Source organism: Bos indicus, chromosome 2, assembly GCF_029378745.1.
Source record: "Bos indicus isolate NIAB-ARS_2022 breed Sahiwal x Tharparkar chromosome 2, NIAB-ARS_B.indTharparkar_mat_pri_1.0, whole genome shotgun sequence".
In the NCBI taxonomy this organism is placed as follows: Eukaryota; Metazoa; Chordata; class Mammalia; order Artiodactyla; family Bovidae; genus Bos; species Bos indicus.
In genome coordinates this window covers 26,519,272-26,541,287 of record NC_091761.1, presented here as the reverse complement: position 1 = coordinate 26,541,287, position 22,016 = coordinate 26,519,272, and the positions used below count along the sequence as shown (strand labels likewise).

General features: G+C 38.3%; 1 protein-coding gene and 1 long non-coding RNA gene across 3 annotated transcripts in view; one reads left to right on the top strand and one right to left on the bottom strand.

The window, feature by feature from the left end:
* The window catches only part of KLHL23 (kelch like family member 23), a 47,884-nt gene extending 41,255 nt beyond the window's left edge, over positions 1-6,629 (top strand). For both annotated transcript variants that reach the window (XM_019971299.2, XM_019971309.2), the window contains exon 4: positions 4,551-6,629. In XM_019971299.2, the coding sequence (XP_019826858.1) occupies positions 4,551-4,861 (311 nt within the window). In that variant the 3' untranslated portion in view covers positions 4,862-6,629. The remainder of the gene's footprint in view (positions 1-4,550) is intronic.
* Positions 6,630-6,769: 140 nt separating this feature from the next.
* Positions 6,770-22,016, bottom strand: part of LOC109566637 (uncharacterized) — a 15,799-nt gene continuing 552 nt past the window's right edge. Inside the window, exons 2-3 of the long non-coding RNA XR_002181863.2 lie at positions 10,787-20,835; positions 6,770-9,513 (exon numbers count right to left, since the gene is read on the bottom strand). This is a non-coding gene — a long non-coding RNA (uncharacterized lncRNA). The remainder of the gene's footprint in view (positions 9,514-10,786; positions 20,836-22,016) is intronic.

Genomic DNA, 22,016 nt, shown 5'->3' with positions numbered 1-22,016 from the left:
TCTCTGTCTGCCTTGTTTCACTTAGCACAATATTCTCCATGTGTGCTAAATTGCTTCAGTCCTATCTGACTCTTTGAGACCCTATGGACCATGGCCCACCAGGCTCCTCTGTCCATGGGATTCTCCAGGCAAGAATACTGGTGTGAGTTGCCATGCCCGCCTCCAGGGGATCGTCCCAACTCAGGGATCGAACCTGCATCTCTTATGTTTACCTGCATTGGTGGGAGAGTTCTTTACCATTAGTGCTACCTGGGAAGCCCTAATACTTTCCAAATCCATCCATTGTTGCCAATGGCAAAGTTTCATTCTTTTTATTGTGGAATAGTATTCCTTTTTATTTATATATATATATACACACACACACACACACACACATATATATACACACCATATCTTTTTTATCTGTTCATCCATTGTGTTTTTTTGCTTTGTCATTTAAAAAAAGTTTATTTGTTCATTTTTATTGAAGTTTAATTGATTTACAATATTGTGTTAGTTTCAGGTATACAGCAAAGTGAACCAGTTATATACATGTATGTCTCCAGTCTCATTTAGATTCTTTCCCCATATAGACCATTTATAGAGTATTGAGTAGAGTTCCCTGTGCTATACAATAAGTCCATTGTTCACCTGTTTTATATACGGTAGTATGTTTATGTTAATCCCCAAACTCCTAATTATCTCCCTACCACACTACCCACTTTGGTAACCATAGTGTGTTTTCTGTCTGTGAGTCTATTTCTATTTTGTAAATAAGTTCGTTTCTATCATTTTTTAAGATTCTACATGTAAGTGATATCACATGGTATTTGTCTTTGTCTACTTTCCTTCACTTAATATGATTATCTCTAGATCTATGTTGCATTATTTTATTCCTTTTTATGGCTAATATTCTATTGTATAAATATATCACATCTTTATTCATTCATGTCTCCATAGACATTACATTGCTTCTATGTCTTGGCTATTGTAAATAGTGCTACAATGAACATTGGGGTGCATGTATCTTTTCAAATCATGGTTTTCTCCAGATGTATGCTTAGGAATGGGATTTCTGGAAGATAGGATAGTTCTATGATTAGTTTTTTAAGGACCTCCATACTGTTTTCTGTAGTTGCTATACCAATTTGCATTCTCACCAACAATATAGGAAGGTTCTATTTTTTCCACATCTTTGTCAGCATTTATTGTTTGTAGATTTTTTGATGATAGCTATTCTGACCAGTGTGAGGTAATACTGCATTGTGGTTTTGATTTGCATTTCTCTAATAATTGGCCACCTCATGCGAAGAGTTGACTCATTGGAAAAGACCCTGATGCTGGGAGGGATTGGGGGCAGGAGGAGAAGGGGACGACAGAGGATGAGATGGCTGGATGGCATCACCGCCTCGATGGACAGGGTTTGAGTGAACTCCGGGAGATGGTGATGGACAGGGTTTGAGTGAACTCCGGGAGATGGTGATGGACAGGAGATGGTGATGGACAGGCCTGGCGTGCTGCGATTCATGGGGTCACAAAGAGTTGGACACGACTGAGCGACTGAACTGAGCTGAATAATTGGTGATAATGAACATCTTTTTATATGCTTTTTAGCCATATGTCTTCTTTGGAGAAATGTCTGTTTAGATCTTCTGCCCATTTTTTGATTAGGTTGTTTGTTTATTTGATATTGAGTCACACAAGCTCTTTATGTATTTTGGAGATTAATCTTTGGTAAGTTGCTTCATTTGCATATACTTTCTCCCATTCTGAGGGTTGTCTTTGCATTTTGTTTATGCTTCCTTTGCTGTGCAAAAGCTTTTAAGTTTAGTTAGGTCCCATTTGTTTATTTTTGTTTTTATTTTCATTACTCTAAGTGGTTGCAAAGAGTCGGACACGACTGAGCGACTGAACTGATCTCTAAGTGGTGGATTGAAAAAGATCTTGATGCAATTTATGTTAAAGAGTGTTCTGCTTATGTTTTAAGAGTTTTATAGTAAATAGCCTTACATTTAAGTCTTTACTGTATTTTGAGTTTATTTTTGTATATGGTGTGAGGCAGTGTTCTGATTTCATTCTTTTCCATGTAGCTGTCCAGTTTTCCCAGCACAACACTTATTGAAGAGACTTTTTTTTCTCCATTGTATATTCTTGGCTCCTTTCTTGTAGAATAATTGATTATAAGGATACAGGATTAACATACAGAAATCTATTGCATTTCTATACACGAACAATGAAAGAGAAAATAAACAAACAATCTCATTTACCATAGCATCAAAAAATAAAATGGCTGGGAATAAACCTGCCTAAGGAGGTAAAGACCTGTACTCAGAAAACTAAAGCACTGATGAAAGCAATTGAAGATGACGCAAACAGATGGAAAGATATACTGTGTTCATGGATTGGAAGAATTAATATTGTTAAAATGACCACATCATCCTGAGGCAATCTACAGATTCAGTGCAATCCCTATCAAAACACCAAGGGTATTTTTCATAGAACTAGAACAAATAACTTTAAAATTTGCATGGAAAGACAGAAAACCCTGAATAGTCAAAACACTTTTGAAAAAGAACAGAGTTGGAGGAATCAGTGACTTTGGTCTATACTACAAAACTGCATTAATCAAAAGAGTATAGTACTGGCACAAAACAGATACATACATCAATGAATCAGAATAGAGAGCCAGGAGTCACTTTATTTTGGACATTTTTGTTGCTATGGAAAGATTGAGATTCTTCTTTAACATGAGTCACAAAATGATGATTTTTTTGGTAAGATTTGAATAATTAAAAAATAGCCTACAAACCTCACTGTTGAATCATTTATACCAACTGATAAAATTTTTGTATCATCATTAATTTTCACAGTAACCATTTAACAGAATGACTCATAATTTATATAAATAACATGTCACAAGTACTCAAAAAACAATGAAATCCTATAAAAATTATAGATTTATTTAACTGAAAAGGAATAAATGGGTTTTCAGAGGTGGGATAACTCTTGGATGTCAGAAACTGGAGAACATCAGCATGTGGACTCAAAGCAGAAATACCAATCTTCTCAGAATTTTCCTTATGCTTTGAAGCCTAAATAGCAACAGCTTTACTGAGAAGAACCTGTCTTCCCTACTTACAGGGAAATCAAAGAATGATTGTGCATTCTTTCTAAAGAAAGCCTTTAAGTTTTTTTTCCATCAAGTATTGGGAGTGCATATTTGGGCACAGAGGGTACAAGGTACAATTCATTCATTGATCCAACAAGCGTTTACGGAGTCCTTACAAGGTGCCAGACATTTGCCATCCTCCAAATAGGATGGAGTATTGGGCAGGACACAGGTCCTGCACTGCTGGAAGGAAGAGAGAGACTATAAACAGGAAGCACATCAGATCGTAAGACGCGCTACAGAGAGAATTAAAGTAGGGTGGTGTGGTAGAGACAGCTGACTGGTTCCTGCAGGTTGGATGACAGGAGAAGGCCCAGTGAGGAGTTGACAGATGAGAACTGAATGACGAGAAGCAGGCAGCTATGCAAAGACCTGGGAAAAGAAAAGACTTCCAGACGGAAGGAACAGCTCAGCAATGGAAAGCTAACTCTTCATTTATTTGCTGTAATAGTCATCCCACTGACAACTCCTGCTCTTCCTCAGGTCTGTAGTTGATATTCCATAGAATGAACTCCCAGGCTGGGAGTGATGTGAGCACTACGACCTGGGATGTTAGAAACAGGGCTGGGACTAGCGTCAGGCAAGCGAGACACCTGAGGCACAAAACGGAAGGAGAAACTTGGAGAGGAAGCACCTCATCATGGTTTGTGCTCTAGGCACATCACTTGCCTCATCCTAGTCACAGCCCTGGGAAGAAGGGAGAGGAAGTGAAGTTGCCAGAGATCCCAGTGCCTTGAACAGCCAGCAGGTTTGGATGTGGAGGGGGGAGATAAAATGGAAGAAATTAAAACAGCCTGGAAGGCTGAACCCCAAGAAGTGGACTCCCAGCTCCAGGACACAGACCTCATACAGCAGCCCTCTGCCTTTGAGCACCTTCCACAGCTTCTAAAGGTCACAGACTGTAGTTCCCCCAGTAAACTGGCTTGTGTTTCTCTAACTTCTTGTGTCTTTAACTTAACCAGCAGTATGAGAGAGGCAAGCATCTGTGGCAGCACGTACCAGCTCAGGGTTAGCTGCTAAGACCTGAAGGATCCTACACCAGTTACCTAGGACGTGTTCATGGCAGAGGGACTCTGCTGCTACACCTTTTACACACAGGCGTAGAGAAAAGGTGCCTGTGCTGGGAAGTTCCCAGAAGGGTAGTGGTCTGAGGATGAGTTCTTCCCAGCACCCTGAGAAGTCAGTTTAAGGATAATCTGAAAGACAGTGGCAGTCATCTGAACTTGATGACTGGAAGTGGATTTTAAGGGTCTGTGTTGCAGTAGTGTGTGCTGGAATCAAAATGTCACAACTACTCTATTTTTGTAAGCCAAATTGTAAAGCATTATTACATCACTACCTAAGGTTTCTCTTCTGTTTGTTGACTCTAATAAAAATGTGCTTTCTTTTTTCTTTTTAATAGAATATGGATTGTGTTCAGTTCCATTTGAAAATAAGCTCTATCTAGTTGGTGGACAAACTACAATCGCAGAATGCTATGACCCTGAACAGAATGAATGGAGAGAGATCGCTCCCATGATGGAAAGGAGGATGGAGTGTGGTGCCGTCATCATGAATGGATGCATTTATGTCACTGGGGGCTATTCCTACTCGAAGGGGACGTATCTTCAGAGCATTGAGAAATACGATCCAGATCTTAATAAGTGGGAAATTGTGGGTAATCTTCCAAGTGCCATGAGGTCCCATGGGTGTGTTTGTGTGTATAACGTCTGATCAAGTCCAAAGAAATGACCAAGTAATCACTGTTTCGTGGTGTAGTAAGAAAAGAATGTAGGGTTTAGAGTCTCTTACTTGCTACTGTGGCCTGGCACATAACAGGTAAATTATTATTCTTAACCCCCACTCTACACCTCAACCTAGTGATTAATGGTCAAGAAAAATCTTTTGTCTATTTATAGTTGAATAAATCAATGGAGTCAACACCTATAATCTTTGCTCATCAAAGGTGATTTGGAATGCTGGACACTTGGTAAAAGGTGGAATGCCTTTGTAGCAAATTTTTTCTCCTGGTAGCAGCAACACTGGGTGTAGGTCAAAATCATTCTGTGGAATGAGATGTCTCTTATGATCCTGTAATGTAATAGTGTACATTGTTTCCACTTAGCTAGCAAGGAATTTGAAATATAAGGAGGAATATTCTCTACCTCTACAAAATCAACACTTAAGCTTTTTTTTTCACCTTTAGAATTATTTAGAATGGACTTAAGTTTAGTGTTTTTCCTTCGTAGTGTGTATTATTTATTGTTATGATTATTTACTGACAACAGAGATATACAAGATACTGTGCAGAAGATTATTACTATTCATAGAGTTTACAAACTAAAAGAATGGAAAATATGAAAAACTGCAGAGAAAGTAGTTGAATATCTGCTGATCCTAAGAGCTATTTTTAATTTTCAGCTTTGATGTAAATTGCTAGTTTAGGTATCTTTAAGCATGTTAGAAAATGCTCTTTGTTCATAAGTATAGATATGTGTCTGCATATGAAATTGAACTTTGAGCTGGAAAGCATGTAGAACATTGTAATATAGTAGAAAATGCATTGATGAAAAGAAATTTGAATTCACTTTCCACTAACTAGATGTTGTGACTTGGACTGAGTCACTTGACCCACTGTTGGTTGGAGCTTCCCTCCCCAGGCACACTGGTACTGTGGGTGACAGAGGCGCCTAGACATGGATCCAGCATCTCTTGGGGTTGCCTGAGGTGGTCTGGGTGGCTGCAGCTTCTGGGCCAGAAACATCTTTGTCCATTTTCTCCATCGTACCTACCATATCACTTTCCAAGTGTGCTGTAACTTGAGAAAAGTTTGGAAGCTTTGCTTAATTCATCTAAACTTAGTAAAATCTGTTAGATCATCTACCCACACTCATCATTTTTTAAGAGGCAATAATTATTTTTAACCTTAAATATGTAAGTGTAAAACTACCTAATTCTTCTGACTTATTTTTACATTTTAGAAGGAACCTGTTTAATGAACTCGTTTCAAAAGGCATTTTAAGTAGATATAACCCTTTGGGAATAAATATGGTACTACATAGCAAGGGCCATAATAATGACCATATCTTTTCCTCATAAATTTTACTCCTTGATACTGTAACCTAAAGCATAACAAACAGAAAGATAAAAGCATGAGGTTGCTTATGTCTGCATTATTTTCAATAACAAGAAATTGGAAATAATCTAAATGTCAAAGAAGAAAGTGGGTTAATAAAAAGTGAAGTCTTATACTGCCATTAAAATAATTGTTCAGAATACTGTGTAGAAACGTGGACATGTCTGTGATATGATAAGTAAAGTAAGCACAATATAAAATGATATGCACACTATCATTATGACTATAAAATCTTCATGCATGTGGAAAGTAATATGCAGAACTGAAATTCACTGTGTTAGTGTAGGGGATACGGAATGATTTTTAAATTATTTAAATACTTTAATATTACTTTGTATTTTCAATAAAAATAAATAAATCACTGTATATGTAGTAAAACTGCTTGAATTGGGGCCAGTTGAATTGAAGAACAGTTAAGCTTCTGAATTAATGAAACAACTGAATTATAGACTATTTCACCCTGTAACTGAATTATAGACAATTTTATTGCCTTTAAGAATATCTGCATTTAATGCTGAACCAATATTTTTTTTATCCAGTAGTACTTTAGAGAGCTCTTTTATGAACAGATAAGAACAGTTAGAATCGTCTTCACCGCCTTTTCAGCTTGTCCAGATCTTATAAAATCCTGACCCCAGCCTAGCCACTGGAAATTCTTTCCTAACTGTTTCAGCCACAGTACAACTCTCATTGTCACATTTAAGGAATTTAACATTTATATGTGCATATTATGTCTCTTGGCTAATTTTGAGATCATGAAGCCCATCTTAGTCTTCTCAGGGTCTAACATTTCATCTGTATATTCTGCACTTTTTTTCTGAAGGATGATGGTATCAGTTTTACAGAAAAGTATCTGGAGGTGCGTGAAGGATCTTGAAAAATAGTTTGTGATCTGAGGTGTTTTATTTCCAGCTTCTGTTTTCTGCAAAATTTCTTTTTTTTTTTTTTTGCTCTTGATATATGTACCAAGAAAGGATTAAGAAAGATAAACATCTCAGTTAGAATTGTTCCAAGTTCCAAATCACTGTTGTATGACTGAGAAATATTTTATTGTAATTAAATGTAAGCCATTGCTTGGGGGGGGGGGGGGCAAACACTATTTTACAAAATAATTAAAGTTGTGGAGACGATTTTAAGTATAACTTAATTAAGACTCTAAATATCAAAATTTTGAAAGTTGCTGTTTCTCACAAATCTTATTTTTAAACTGCAAGTGAAATAGGATCAAGATCTAGGATATTTCCTTAAGGGCACATTAACCTTTATTTTCACATGCATGAAAAACTTTTTAAGGTCTCTTAATCTATAAGTTCCCCATCCAGCTCTTCTTTCTTTAACTCCTTGCAATTTATTTGTTGAAGAAGCTAGGTCATTTATTCTGTTTTTCCAGGGTTGACATTGTACTGATTGTGTTCCTATTGTGTAGTTTAGCATGTTCCTCTGTCCTCCAAGTTTCCTGTAAGTTTGTAGTTAGATCCAGAAGCTTAATCAGATTCAGATTTCATTTTTCTTTTCTTTTTTTTTTGGTCAAAACTGCTTCACAGGTGGTGGTGTGTTCCTTCATCAAATGACAGAATTGTCTCTTTCAGATGTTAGCAGCCATAGATGCTCAACACCCAATCCTTAATTCATTAGGGGTTGCAAAATGGTGATTTCCAGTGCTCTCTCTTCTTGGTGTATTTGTTGAAATATTTCTATAAAGAGAAACCTTCCTTCACTTACTAGTTGTTTACCTGAAGGTATAGTTTGTATGGGAAAGGTAGAAGAAATGGCTTGATTCCTAACTTTGTGTATCAGTTTGCAAAATGAATAGTTGTTAGCATCCTTCAAAGGTGATTTATTAGATTTATTGTTTTTTTAAATCATTATGAACTCATGGATTTAAATACACTTAGCATCTTTCAGTCCATTGCAGTTACTCTTATTGATGCTCTGTTTATCATCATGAGCCAGTGAAAGGCTCTGCAGATTGCTTCCCAGTTCCTTTTGGCACAGCCCCAGTAGTTTTTGACAGTTCCTTTGCTATCTGGTGTGACAAGATTCTCCTGGCTCATCCTGAACATTTCCCACCTCAAACCTATAATCAGCCATTTCTCCAAGCAGCCCTGATTTCTTGCAGTGAAAACTGGTATTTCAAGACCATAGTCTGGATGCTACGGATGCTTATTGCTACTAGATTGTCCCATGTTTCTAGGCCTAAAATTAAAATGCATAATAATAAAAATACTAAATACAGGAGAGAAATAATTACAGTTAAAAATTTCTAAGGTCCCAGCATCATCAGGAAGTGGTAAAAGCTCCACAGGGTATTTACCTAGTCTTTTCTAGCCCAATATCTATATCTGTTTTTTCACAGAAAGTATCCTGGTTCTCAAAGTCACCTGGCAGAACAGAATTTAAAAATCACTTTATAATTCATTTTATTCCACTTCTCTCTCTCTCTCTCTCTCTCACACACACACACACATGCATACACATCATTCTCAGAATAATAATACCAACAAGCATTTTGGGTATAAATTTTCAATAATTTTGGACCTCTTCAAAATTCCAAATAGAAAGTAAATGGGGAGGTGAGGTTGAAACTGACTAACTACCACCTGAGACTTTACATCAGACAGAAGAAAAGAATGGTAACTAATCCCAGTCAGGAACTCTAAACGTACATTGAAAGTGAAGTTTTAGAGCACTTTGTTCTTCATAATTTTTAAAAGTTTCTGAAATACAGTCCTTATTAGAGCTTATTTCTGCTTTTATATCCTCTAGTTTCTAGCAAAAGACATTTATTTTTGGAGGCTCAGCCAGGAGCTTATAAGACTTTTTCGGATAACGTTTCCCACTCAGCCTAACTGCAGGTCCAGAGAACACAAAATTCAGTTCAGTCGCTCAGTTGTGTCCAACTCTCTGTGACCCCATGGACTGTAGCATGCCAGGCTTCCCTGTCCATCACCAACTCCCAGAGCTTACTCAAACTCATGTCCATTAAGTTGGTGATGTCATCCAACCATACCATCCTCTGTCATCCCCTTCTCCTCCCACCTTCAATCTTTCCCAGCATCAGGGTCTTTTCCAATGAGTCAGTTCTTTGCATCAGGTGGCCAAAGTATTGGAGCTTCAGCTTCAGCGCTTCCAATGAATATTCAGGATTGATTTCCTTTAGAATTGACTGGTTGGATCTGCTTGCAGTCCAAGGCACTCTCAAGAGTCTTCTCCAACACCACAAAGGACATACAATTATTTTCCAGTGGTCCTTAAGTTTGAATGGAAACCCAAAGTTACTGGTTTAACAATGCATCTGTTTTTGTTTTTTTAATCTTTGCTTTTAAAAGAAGTTAGGAAAAAAAAAAAAAGTTAGGAAGGCAACATGATAGAGTCCATAACCTTGGTCTTTTAAACAAGAAGGAAGTTCTCTTAGAAGGTTTGGGGCTGAAATTGCCCACTGTTTAGAAGCCCCACTGTGTCCAAACATTTCCTCAGCTCCACCTAAATCACAGCACACACTTAGTTCACAGAATTGTTAGAAAGTTTAAATTAAAATTGTGCCCAATATAAATTATTATTCTCTTGGCTGGACACAACTTCACTCTTCCAGTGCATTTTGTGGCTTTATATTTCCTATTTGTGTTTTTCATCAGTGCACCTGTAATGTTTTAAAAGTAGTTCTAACTGGGCATCTTTCCATAATGACATCCGCCTTCTGTGAACCTACTTTTTAAAAGATTTATTTATTTTTGAACCTGTGTTTTTACTCCATAAGTTATAAATAAAGATGTTCCTGGCCATTGCCGTGGATGAGCTGAAGCTTTGAAATCTTTTTCAATGAGGAAGCTCAAAGTTTTATGAGAAAACAACTGCCAGAAAGTAAAAAAAGACATCTCTGGAAGCAGCATAGCATCCTGTCTCATAAATCTAAGATCTGAAACTCTCATCAGACTCCTTCCCTTTCTATAAAACCCAAACATTTAGAAGAACTGTAGTGAAGTGAAGGGAGAGCCACCCACTCAGTTCTCTGTCATCCTAGTCTCAACCTGCAGAGCAGCTTTAGTTCTGCTCTGGTTCTATTTGAGAAATGCCTTGCCTTGTACTCACCAGGTTTTGCTGATGAGCAAATAAATCCCTGCTGACAACAGAAATACCCTGATCATGTCACTCCTCTGTGCAAATCCCTGTGATGACTCTCCATTTTATTTGGAGATAATGTCTATGTCCTTCCAGTAGTATGCACGTGTGCTGTTATAGGTGGACACAAAGATGGAGAGTCACATGCTCAGGTAAAAGCTTACAGTCTTGTTATAGACAGAAAGAAGGGGGTAACAGATACTGGAACCATTAACAGTCTCTGCCAGATATTAAAATGCTATAAAGCTATTATAAGCTACTATAATTAAAATCTGGTGTGCTATATTTCAAGATAAAGAAGCAAGGTTAAAACCTCAGGTACTGAAATGTGAATGGAAAAACAGATAATTGGAAAACTTTTATATTACATTTTTGTATGTGTCTGGGCCTATACTGGTGCTCACCCGGAAGGAGTTGTGTCGTTGTTCAGTCTCTCAGTCGTGTCCAATTCTGCAGTGCTGTGGACTGCAGCACACCAGGCTTCCCGGTCCTTCACTACTTCCCAGAGTTTGCTCACACCTATGTCCATTGAGTTGGTGATGCCATCCAACCATCTTGTCCTCTTTTGTCCCCTTCTCCTGCCTTCAGTTTTTCCCAGCATCAGGGTCTTTTCCAGTGAGTCATCTCTTCACATCAGGTGGCCAAAGTATTGGAGTTTCAGCTTCAGCATCAGTCCTTCCAATGAATATTCAGAGTTGATTTCCTTTAGGATTGACTGTTTGGGTCTCCTTGCAGTCCAAGGGACTCTCAAGAGTCTTCTCCAACACCACAGTTTGCAGGGTCACATGGTAACTCTTTCTGTAGTTGTTCAAGAAACCTCCATACCGTTTTCCATAGTGGCTGTACCAATTTACATTCCCACCAACAGTGTAGGAGGGCTCCTTTTTCTCCATACCCTCTTCAGCATTTATTATTTGTAGACTTTTAAAAAAGGTCAGAAGAATTCCTTGTTACGGGGGAACATGTCTTCCCCTCTCCCGATGGCCCTTCCACGTGGAAGTAGCTCTACTAGCTTAACACCCCCGCCGTGCTTCTTCCTGGAGAAGGAGGAATGGCTATCATGTTGCTGTTGTTCGTTTTTTACTTCCTGTTTTTTTTTGAGATATGTGACATGTCACATACAGCACTGTGTAACATTAAGATCTACAACACAAAGATTTGACATACATCACAGAATGATCATCACAGTAAGTTTAGTGACCATCCATCATCTTATATAGATAAAAATTTAGAGAAATATATAAGACCTTTTCTTTGTGATGAGAACTCTTAGAATTTACTCTCCTAAAAACTTTTATATCTAACATACAGCAGTGTTAATTATATTTATCATGTTGCACATTGCACATTTCCTAGTACTTACTTACCTTGTAAATTGAAGTTTGTATCTTTTAACTGTCTTCATCCAATTCCCCCACCCCACCTCCTCTCTCTAGTAATTACAAATTTGACCTCTTTTTCTATGAGTTTGTTTTTGAAGTAAATTGACCCACCACACTTTATTACTTCCTGATAGACAACATAGTGATTCCACATTTCAAAATAATCACAGTAAGTCTAGTTATATCATCATACAAAGTATTACATTTATTGACTATATTCCCCACACTGTATTTTTTATATCCATGACTCATTTATTTTGCAACTGGAAGTTTGTACCTCTTAATATCCTTCATCTATTTCTTTCCTCCTCTCACTTCCCCACCCTCTGGCAACCACCTGTTTGTTCTCTATATTTACAACCATTTCTGTTTTGCTACATTTATTCATTTGTTTCTTAGATTCCACATATAAGTGAAATCATACAGTATTTGTCTTTTCATGATTTATTTCACTTAGCATAATACCCTCAAGGTCCATTCATGTTGTCACAAATGGCAAGATTTCATTCTTTGGGCTGAGTGATATTCCGTTATATTAATATATACAAAATCTTCTTTATCCATTTATCTATTGATTGGCATTTAGATTGCTTCCATATTTTGGCTGTTGTAAATAATGCTTGTGTCCTTTCTAATTGATGTTTTAATTTTCTTCAGATAAATACCTGCAAGTGAAATTTCTAGGTCTTATGGTCATTCTGTTTTTAATTTCCTGAAGTATCTCCATACTGTTTTCCATAATGACTGCACCAGGGATGACTTTTCTATTATAATTATTACATTTGTAAAGAATAAACAGGGAAGCCTCCACTAAGCCCTTTCTCTCTCCAAAACCTGTTCTGAGAGGCCTGTAGGTGACCAACATTACCTATGATTAAATGGAGAGATTCAGAATTAGGAAGCCCTCTTTTGTAAGTAAATGTAAGTCACATTCTTTAGCATCAGATCTTATCAGAAATAAAGGTCATACTTTTGATCACCTATCTGCCTAATGCTTTTGATTTATGTCTCAATTGGCTCAGAAACCTGGGTGAAGATGAAGAGTTATTTATCACTCTAATATCTAAAGGCATATCTAGGGATTTATCTTACAGGTGTATTTACGTATGTGTGAAGTAACACGTATACAAGTTTATCCATTGCAAGATTTTTTGGAGCAGGAGAAGACTGAGAACAATCTACATGTCCATGTAAAATTATTTAAATTAAGACACTACTGCACAATGGAATATTATACAGCCATAATACCTGAGCAAGCTCCAAGATAAAGTTTAAAAAGTGTATTGTGGTAATCATTTCATGATATATGTAAGTCAAATCATTATGCAGTATACCTTAAACTTATACAGTGCTGTATGTCAATTATATCTCAGTAAAACTGAAAAAGAAGTTGGTGATAAATGTTATGAAAAAATTAAATCTGGATGAAGAAGATGGAATGGCAAAGTTGTGAGAGAGGTTCTATTTATATATGGTGGTCAGCAAAGTTCTCTCTGATATGACATTTGTGCTCAGGCCTGAAGGAAGAAAGACTAGAACTTTGAAAACAAATAGTTCACAGGCCCTGAGGTATGTATACTCAGAGATCTTTTGTATACTTACTATGTAAAAGGATTTTCCCTAGGCTTAGTTAATTCTTTTAGAATATTTTGCATCTACAAAATCCAGGAACAATTATAGAAAGAAGTATATGCACTCATTAAGCAATAAATTCATAAGAAATACAAAGGGTGAATTTTCATGAGAACAAGTTCATTTTCTTCAGATTAATCTGGAATTTGAGATCGTACAAAGCCTACTACTGGCTGACTCACATGTCCACATTTGATCTTCCACAATACGCTCCTGAAATCCTAAAATGATGAAGTTCTGTCTGTCTCTGTCAGTGGTCCTTTCTAGCACTCTAGGAACTAGAATAAACCTCTGCATGTTCTTTTGAGTCTCCCAAAGTTTGCTTTAGCCAGAGACAAAAGAGGAAGAATCTTTCAAGTTGATAACCCTCAGCTCTGTTTTCAGGGCTTCCCAGGTGGTTTGGTGGTAAAGAATCTGCCTGCTAGTACAGGAGCCTCAGGTTTGATCCCTGGGTCAGGAAGATCTCCTGGAGAAGAAAACGGCAACACACTCCAATATTCTTGCTTGGGAATTCCTTGGACAGAGGAGCCTGGCGAGCTATAGTCCACTGGGTCTCAAAGAGTTGGACACGACTTAGCAACTGAGCATGCACACAGCCTTGTTTTCAGAGTAAACATATCGAGTTAATGAAAACAGACACTGAGTATTATTTCAGGGGAAATAGCAGAGGACAGAGGGATAGGGGAAAACCAAAAGAGATCAAAAGGTTATTAAACAACCTGGAATTAATGAAAATAAACTTGAAAAAAAGTTTCAAACTAGTGTATCCTGTTTTTTTCCTGTCCACCCTCAGTAAAGTAAGGGTCTTAGAGAAAGGCACGATGGATTTAACAAGACTCCAAGCTTTCCTAATGCAGGAGGAAGGGGCTGTTTCATTTACTTTTGTATCTTCAAACACATGGTAGGCAGGCCATGTATATTTGTGGAATTAACAATTCATGTTAAACCTAAGCAATAGCAACCATAATTTTCTATATAATACACTACTTGATGATGAAAGTGAAAGTGAAGTTGCTCAGTCATGTCTGACTCTTTGCAACCCCATGGACTATAGCCTACTAGGCTCCTCCATCCATGGGATTTTCCAGGCAAGAGTACTGGAGTGGGCTGCCATTTCCTTCTCCAGGGGATTGTCCCAACCCAGGGATTGAACTCGGGTCTCCTGCACTGCAGACAGATGCTTTACCATCTGAGCCATCAGGGAAGCCCTTGCTTGACGATACTTGGGTTCAATTTCATGTATGGGTTTCCTATTGTTTTTCAAAAGGCCTGCCCACGAAAACCCCAAAAAGATGCAATGGAGCACTCCCAGGCCCTCCCTTGTACTCAGAGGAAATGGGAGACTGCCTGACTGTGGGCATAAGAATTTCAAGGCTCAGAACATGGCAGTTAGGCCTGGCCACATGGCTCGCTGAGTCTCAAGGTAATCACCTTCTATGATCATCTAAGCTGTTCCTGAGGCTTTGACTTGAGGGATATCCCACCTGCAGAATTGCTAAGAAATGCGAACTTTGGGTGCCTTCTGAAAGAGAAGCTATGGGAAGACACATTCACTCTCTGGCATGTACATCTTGTTTGTATCTTTCACTCTGCTTGTTAGCTTATTCAGAACAAAATCAAAGTAATAGCAACTTGAGTGGAGGCCAAGTCTTTAGTCTCTATTCCCTGAACCCAGGCCAGATTCAATGGTCCAGTTTTCAGCTTACCAAATTATATCATCCACCGCTGTTTTTACAGTAAACATATTTAATGTGTGTGTGGTGTGTGTGTGTGTGCTCAGTCAAGTCTGACTCTTTGCGATCCCCTGGACTGTAACCCACCAGGCTCCTCTGTCTGTGGGATTTTCTGGGCAAGAATACTGGAAAATATATTTAATAAAAGAAGACAATTTATGCACAGTGAGTATTACTTTAATAGAAGATTGAGGAATATGCTTGTGTCCTCAAAGAGCTGACTTTCTAGTGAGAGAGACAAAAAGTATAGAAAGCTTTACTATTGAAAGCCATGTCAAATCTATGGGAACTGAGAACCCATATGATGAATCAGAAGGCATTCACTCCACTGAATGTAACAGTATATAAACCTGCCTTTTCAAGTTACTTATTTTTAAATAGAATTTTAAAACATAAAAGATTATCCAGTATAGAATTATTGAATCTGTCCGAACCAGACCTTCTGAATGAGTATACCACAGTACGACACCCTTCTGCCTCTGATGCAATCTTTCTTTGGGGTCAGGACAGAGGGCCACAAGTACCTAAGCTTGCCAGGGCACCTGCAGTGGCTCATCTGCCACCTTATTAGGGTGGGTTCTCTCTTTCTCTGGCAGCAGCCTAAGCTGTCCCCATGGCCTAGATGTGGTAGGAGGGGTCTCATGGAAATGAGCCTTTTGTTAGACCAGTCTCAAGGAAATTTATCTTCTTTTTAGCTGATTACCTGGTTTCTTTAAAAATTTATAATGTGGAAATATACATATGACTACCATCTTAACCATTTTCTTTACTCTTTTTAAAATTGAGTTATACTTGATATGTAACATTGTATTTGTTTCAGGTGTTGAGATATATATATATATATATATATATATATATTGCAAAATGTTTACCACAATAAATCTGGTTATCATTAGTCACCATACATAGTTACAACTTTTCCCTTGTGATGAGAACTTTTAAGATTTGCTTTCTCAGTAACTTTCAACGTGCAATACAGTATTAGTGCTATCCAACCAGGTTCATTTGTCAGACGGCAGCAAGCCAAACGTGGGGGCTCCAAGGTTTGCAGCAGAGAAAGGGTTTAGTCACAAAGCAGGCAAGCAAGGAGGAGGTGGGAGAACAAACCTAAAATTCACCTATTCCAAGGCAAGAGACTCGAGATATTTATGGGATAAAGAAGCAGGGTGGTCTGGGGTATAAGAAAGACCATCAGAGTCAAGAAAGAAGAGAAGTAATCAATGTTCTGTGTAGGTGTATCTGGAAGACAACCTTCTTCAGAGGATGTACATTCAGAAAATAGGGATGGTAGCATGATCCGAAGGTGGAGTTTTAACCCTTGGACATCAAAATGTCATCCACTGGACACTTATGCAGGACTAGTTAAATGGTCAGTAGTCTAAACCAGCTTGAACTGGGCAATATAGGTCCATTTCACCTGAGAAACAACTTACGCAGCCATTACTATAGCAACCTATACGTCAGTGGTGGTGGTTTAGTCGCTAAGTTGTGTCTGACTCTTGTGACCCTTTGGACTGTAGCCCATTAAGCTCCTCTGTCCATGAGATTCTCCAGGCAAGAATACAGGAGTGGGTTGCCATTTCCTTCTCCAAGGGATCTTCCCAACCCAGGGATCGAGCCCAGGTCTCCCACATTGCAGGCAGCTTCTTTACCAACTGAGACACCAGAGAAACCATCTATGTCAGAGATGTTAGATAACATAGGGGATGGTTAAAGGAATCTTGAAAAATGTTATATAACCATGGTGAGGCTTGGAAAGTACACAATTTGTAGAAACAGTCAAGGCAAGTTTAATCAGTGAAGGCAGGTTACAGGATACTATTTATTACGTAAATTATAGTGTAAGAGATCTAACTGATGATTGTCCTTAGTTTCATTATTCAGTATAGTCACTATGCTGTATGTTGTATTCCCATGATTTATTTATTTTATAATTGAAAATTTGTACCTTTGACTCCTTCCACCCATTTTACCTATCTTGCACCCTGCCTCTGGCAACCATCAGTCTGTTCTCTGTACCATGAACTGGGTTTTTAAAAACTTATTTGTTTTTTTTTAGATTCCACATTATTAAGTGAGATAATACATATTTGTCTATCTCTATCTGACATATTTCACTTGGTATAATATTCTCAAGGTCCATCCATGTTCTCACCAATGTGAAGATTTCTTTTATTGTGTGTGGCTGAGTAATATTCCATCTGTGTGTGTGAGTGTGTGTATACAGTTGTCCCTTGGTATCTGCAGGGGAAATTGGTTCCAGAACCCCCTTGGATACCAAAATCTACAGATGCTCAAGTCTGTTATAAAATGTCATAGTATTTGTATATAATCTACACACATCCTTTTATATACTTTAAGTCATGTCTAGATTAATTATAATACATAATTCAATGTAGATACTATGTAAATAGTTTAAATACAATGTACTTGCCTATGTGGGGCTTCCCTGGTAGCTCAGTGGTAAAGAATCCACCTGTCAATGCAGGAGACATGAGTTTGATACCTGAGTTGGGAAGATCCTCTGGAGAAGGAAATGGTAACCCACTCCAATATTCTTGCCTGGCAAATCCCATGGACAGAGGAGCCTGGCAGGCTACAGTCAGAAATCATCAAGGAAACACAAATTAAAGGCACAATGAGAAACCACCATCATTAGAATGGCCAAAATTTAAAAGAATGATAGGGTGTTGTCCAGGATACTTAGCAGATATATTGCTGGTACAAGTGGAAAATGATCTGAGCACTTTAGTAAGCCATTTGGCAGTGCATGGTGAAGCTAAACTTATGCCTTCCCGGTGACTCAGTAATTTCACTCTTAGCTATAAATCACAGAAATGAGCACACACATCTACCCAAAGACATGCACAACACTGTTCAGATCAGCTTATTCATAACACCCAAATATCCACCAACAGAAGAATAGGTAAATCAATTGTGGTACATTCATATAACACATATATATTTACTACACGATTCCAGTTACATGACTTTCTGGAACAGGGAAAGCTTATCTGTGCTGGTTACTTTTAAGGAGGTATTGACTGGAAGAGGGAACTTTCTGGAGTGCTGAAACTGTTCTCTTGGTTCGGGTAGTGTTTACAAGGTAGTGTTCATTTGTGAAACTTCATCAACTCATACCCTTGAAATTCATGCACTTCACTGTTTGTATAATTTTTGTTTTTAAAGTTAAAAAATTTTTTTACAGCTACCTGCCCCCCACTCACAAAAGCTCCTTCTTTTCCCTTTATGTGTGACAAATATTTTATTTTAAACGAAATCTTAGTACAGAACCTGTGCTGTTTTATGAACTTCCAAATGTTCAATCCCTGGGTCAGGAAGATTCCCCTGGAGGAGAGCATGGCAACCTACTCCAGTATTCTTGCCTGGGAAATCCCATGGACAGAGGAGCCTGGTCAGATATAGTACATAGGGTTGCAAAGAGTTGGACAGAACTGAACAAATCTCTGTATGTCTCTCTCTGTGGCTTATATAAGGTCTACTTACAATTTACGTATATATCAACCTGTGCATTGGGTCAAATGTAACAAATGACTCAAGAAAACTTGGTTACTCACAATTAGTAGATAATTGAGGGGATATTAGAGGCCTCCAATTATCAGACATAGGGTCAGGCTCTAAGTCTCCCTCCAAGAATCTCATGCTCAGGTGATCTCTTATATATCTGTTATATAATGGCAGGTCTCAGACAAGTCATATATTAAAAAATCTATTAGCAGGAAGACAAAAAAAACAGTCCTACAACCTATTCCCAAAGCTCAGAGACACACTGGATTTCTGGCTTTTAGGCATTCTGACATACATCTTACACACACAAAAAAACATAAAGGTCTAGCACAAGCCAAGCAGTCTCAGAGTGGGGCTCTTGGCCTGGAGCTTTGATTTATTAGAGTATTCTGCCACGTAGTGACAGATCTGTTGCCTAACTCAGATCTAAAATCTAGCAATCTACATTTTTGTGTCAATCTAGCAAAGATATATCTGCCTTTTAAAAATTTTTGATTAAATGGTAAATCCATTCTAGGAGGCCACCAGGGTTGGTTTCGCACTCTATGCTCTTAGGGACTTCAGTTCAGTTCAGTCGCTCAGTCGTGTCTGACTTTGCGACCCCATGAACCACAGCACGCCAGGCCTCCCTGTCCATTATGAGCTCCCAGAGTTACCCAAACTTATGTCCATTGAGTCAGTGATGCCATCCAACCATCTCATCCTCTGTCGTCCCCTTTTCCTCCCACCCTCAATCTTTGCCAGCATCAGGGTCTTTTCAAATGAGTCAGCTCTTCGTATCAGGTGGCCAAAGTATTGGAGTTTCAGCTTCAACATCAGTCCTTCCAATGAACACCCAGGACTGATCTCCTTTAGGGTGGACTGGTTGGATCTCCTTGCAGTCCTAGGGACTCTCACGAGTCTTCTCCAACACCACAGTTCAAAAGCATCAATTCTTTGGTGCTCAGCTTTCTTTATAGTCCAACTCCCACATCCATACATGACTACTGGAAAAACAATAGCCTTGACTAGACAGACCTTTGTGGACAAAGTAATGTCTCTGCTTTTTAATATGCTGTCTAGGTTGGTCATAACTTTCCTTCCAAGGAGTAAGCATCTTTTAATTTCATGGCTGCAGTCACCATCTGCAGTGATTTTGGAGCCCCCCCAAAATAAAGTCTGACACTGTTTCCCCATCTATTTGCCATGAAGTGATGGGACCAGATGCCATGATCTGAGTTTTCTGAATGCTGTGCTTATTCTAGTTCATGTGCATGCTTCTCTTACTTTATCCAATATCCCAAAAGTTGGAATGCTAGAAGGTTCAGTCTTGGGCTCTTATGTTCACTGTCAATACTCTCTCTAGGAGAACTCATCTAATGTCATGACTTTAAATGTTTTCTTTATGTTAATAACTCCAAAATTTGTATCTCCAACCTTGCCTTCTCTCCTAAGTTTCAAACTCATCTATCAGCTTTCCACTTGACACCTCTACCTGGATGGCTAACAAATATTTCAAACTAAATGCCTAACTAAGCTAGAATAATGCCATTATCCTAGACTAATTGTTCTCAGTATTGGAGAAAAGGAAGGGGAAAAGCAATAACCATCTCTTAGTGTTTAGAAATGTAGAGGGATTTTTCATTGCCACAATGGCTAGGGGTGCTACTTATATTTCTTCTAAAAATTTTTTTTCTACTTAGCATGTTTGTGAATTTCATCAGTGTTAATGCATGCAGTTTGGTTTATGTGTTTTCATTACTGTGTAGTTTATTAGTTCATTGTTTAATTACACCACAATTTAGTTGCCCATTCTTTTTTTGGTGGATCTTTAGTGTATTTCCAGTTCTTTGCATTTATATATCATACACCTATGAATATTCTTGACCATACCTTCTTAAGCACATATGTAAAAATTTCCCTAGAATACACTTTTAGGAGTAGACTTTGGGGGCATCAACTATGCATATCATAAACTTTAGCACATATCATTACCAAGTTACTCTCTAGAATATTTTTACTAAGTCGACACTCAAAAAGATGGTCTTTAATATACTATCCTACACAGTTATGGTATGAGAGAAATGGATATCAGCATGAGAGAGTCTTTTTGGTTCTTCATCTAAAAAAACAACTTTCCTCGTGTGCAGCCGGGAATCCATTTTCCCTGAAGGGTGGTAGCTGCATAGAGCTTGGCCCCTAGAAGAGAGAGACAAGGAAGAAGAAAGGGAGCGTAAAGGACCAGGGGCCTGATGGGAATAATAAATATATCTTCTGCAATGAGTGTGGTTTCTGGTAGTAGGCTGTATCTGTAGTTTACCCAGACATTGTGGGGGCATAAAGGAGCAGGGACATTTGTTCAGGTGTCACTGTCTCTAGGCAGAGTCTGGGTCTTCTTTTTATTCCCATTGCCAAGCTCCATACCAGGACATTAGTAGGCATGGAGTAAACAATATTCAGAACCACTGAGTGGGGCTACCCTGACATGCATATGATTTGTCCTATTAAATACTTATATTCTAACTTGATCAAAAAGTGAATTGTTTTTATTTTGTCTGGCACAAAGTAGAGACTTGATAAATATTTGTTGAGTGTATAAAAGTGAACATGATTAATCTGAATTTAAATTACCTCAGCATAACTCAATTTTTTTCCGTTGGCTTGATGTAATGTCTGGATTCAATCTATAACTGAAATTTTTTTTTTCCCAGATAAATTAATTTGATCTATTTTGGAACTGCCAAAAAACTCTGAACTCACTTAACAGACTATTTCACCAGACGTTTTAAATTTTCAAGAAAACGCTGGAAAGATGTGCTTTACCACAAGAAAAAAATCCTTTAAGTGACTAAAATTATTGTGCAAAAAATATACTAATAGAAAGGGGCTCTTGGGAATTCCCTGGCAGTCCAGTGGTTAGGGTGCTGGACTTTCACTACTGAGGAACCAAGTTCAATCCCTGGTTGGGGAACTAAGGTCCCACAGTCTTTGCAGCTGGTTCCAAAAAAAGGCGCTCTAATAGATCTTCCCTGGTGGTTTAGACGGTAAAGCGTCTGCCTACAATGCAGGAGACCTGGGTTCAATCCCTGGGGCAGGAAGATATCCTGGAGAAGGAAATGGCAACCCACTCCAGGATTCTTGCCTGGAAAATCCCATGGATGAAAGAACCTGGTTAGGCTACAGTCCATGGGGTCGCAAAGAGTCGGACACGACTGAATGACTTCATTCAATAGAGCAGTAGGTTTCTGCACTATTATCGATGGCATTTCGGTCTCGTAAAAAGACGTTTTTTGTTTTAGATTAATATATGCTGCTCCTATTATTATATGCCAGGCACAGTTCCCGACAGAAGGTGTATGTTGTACCATGTTTTATACTCA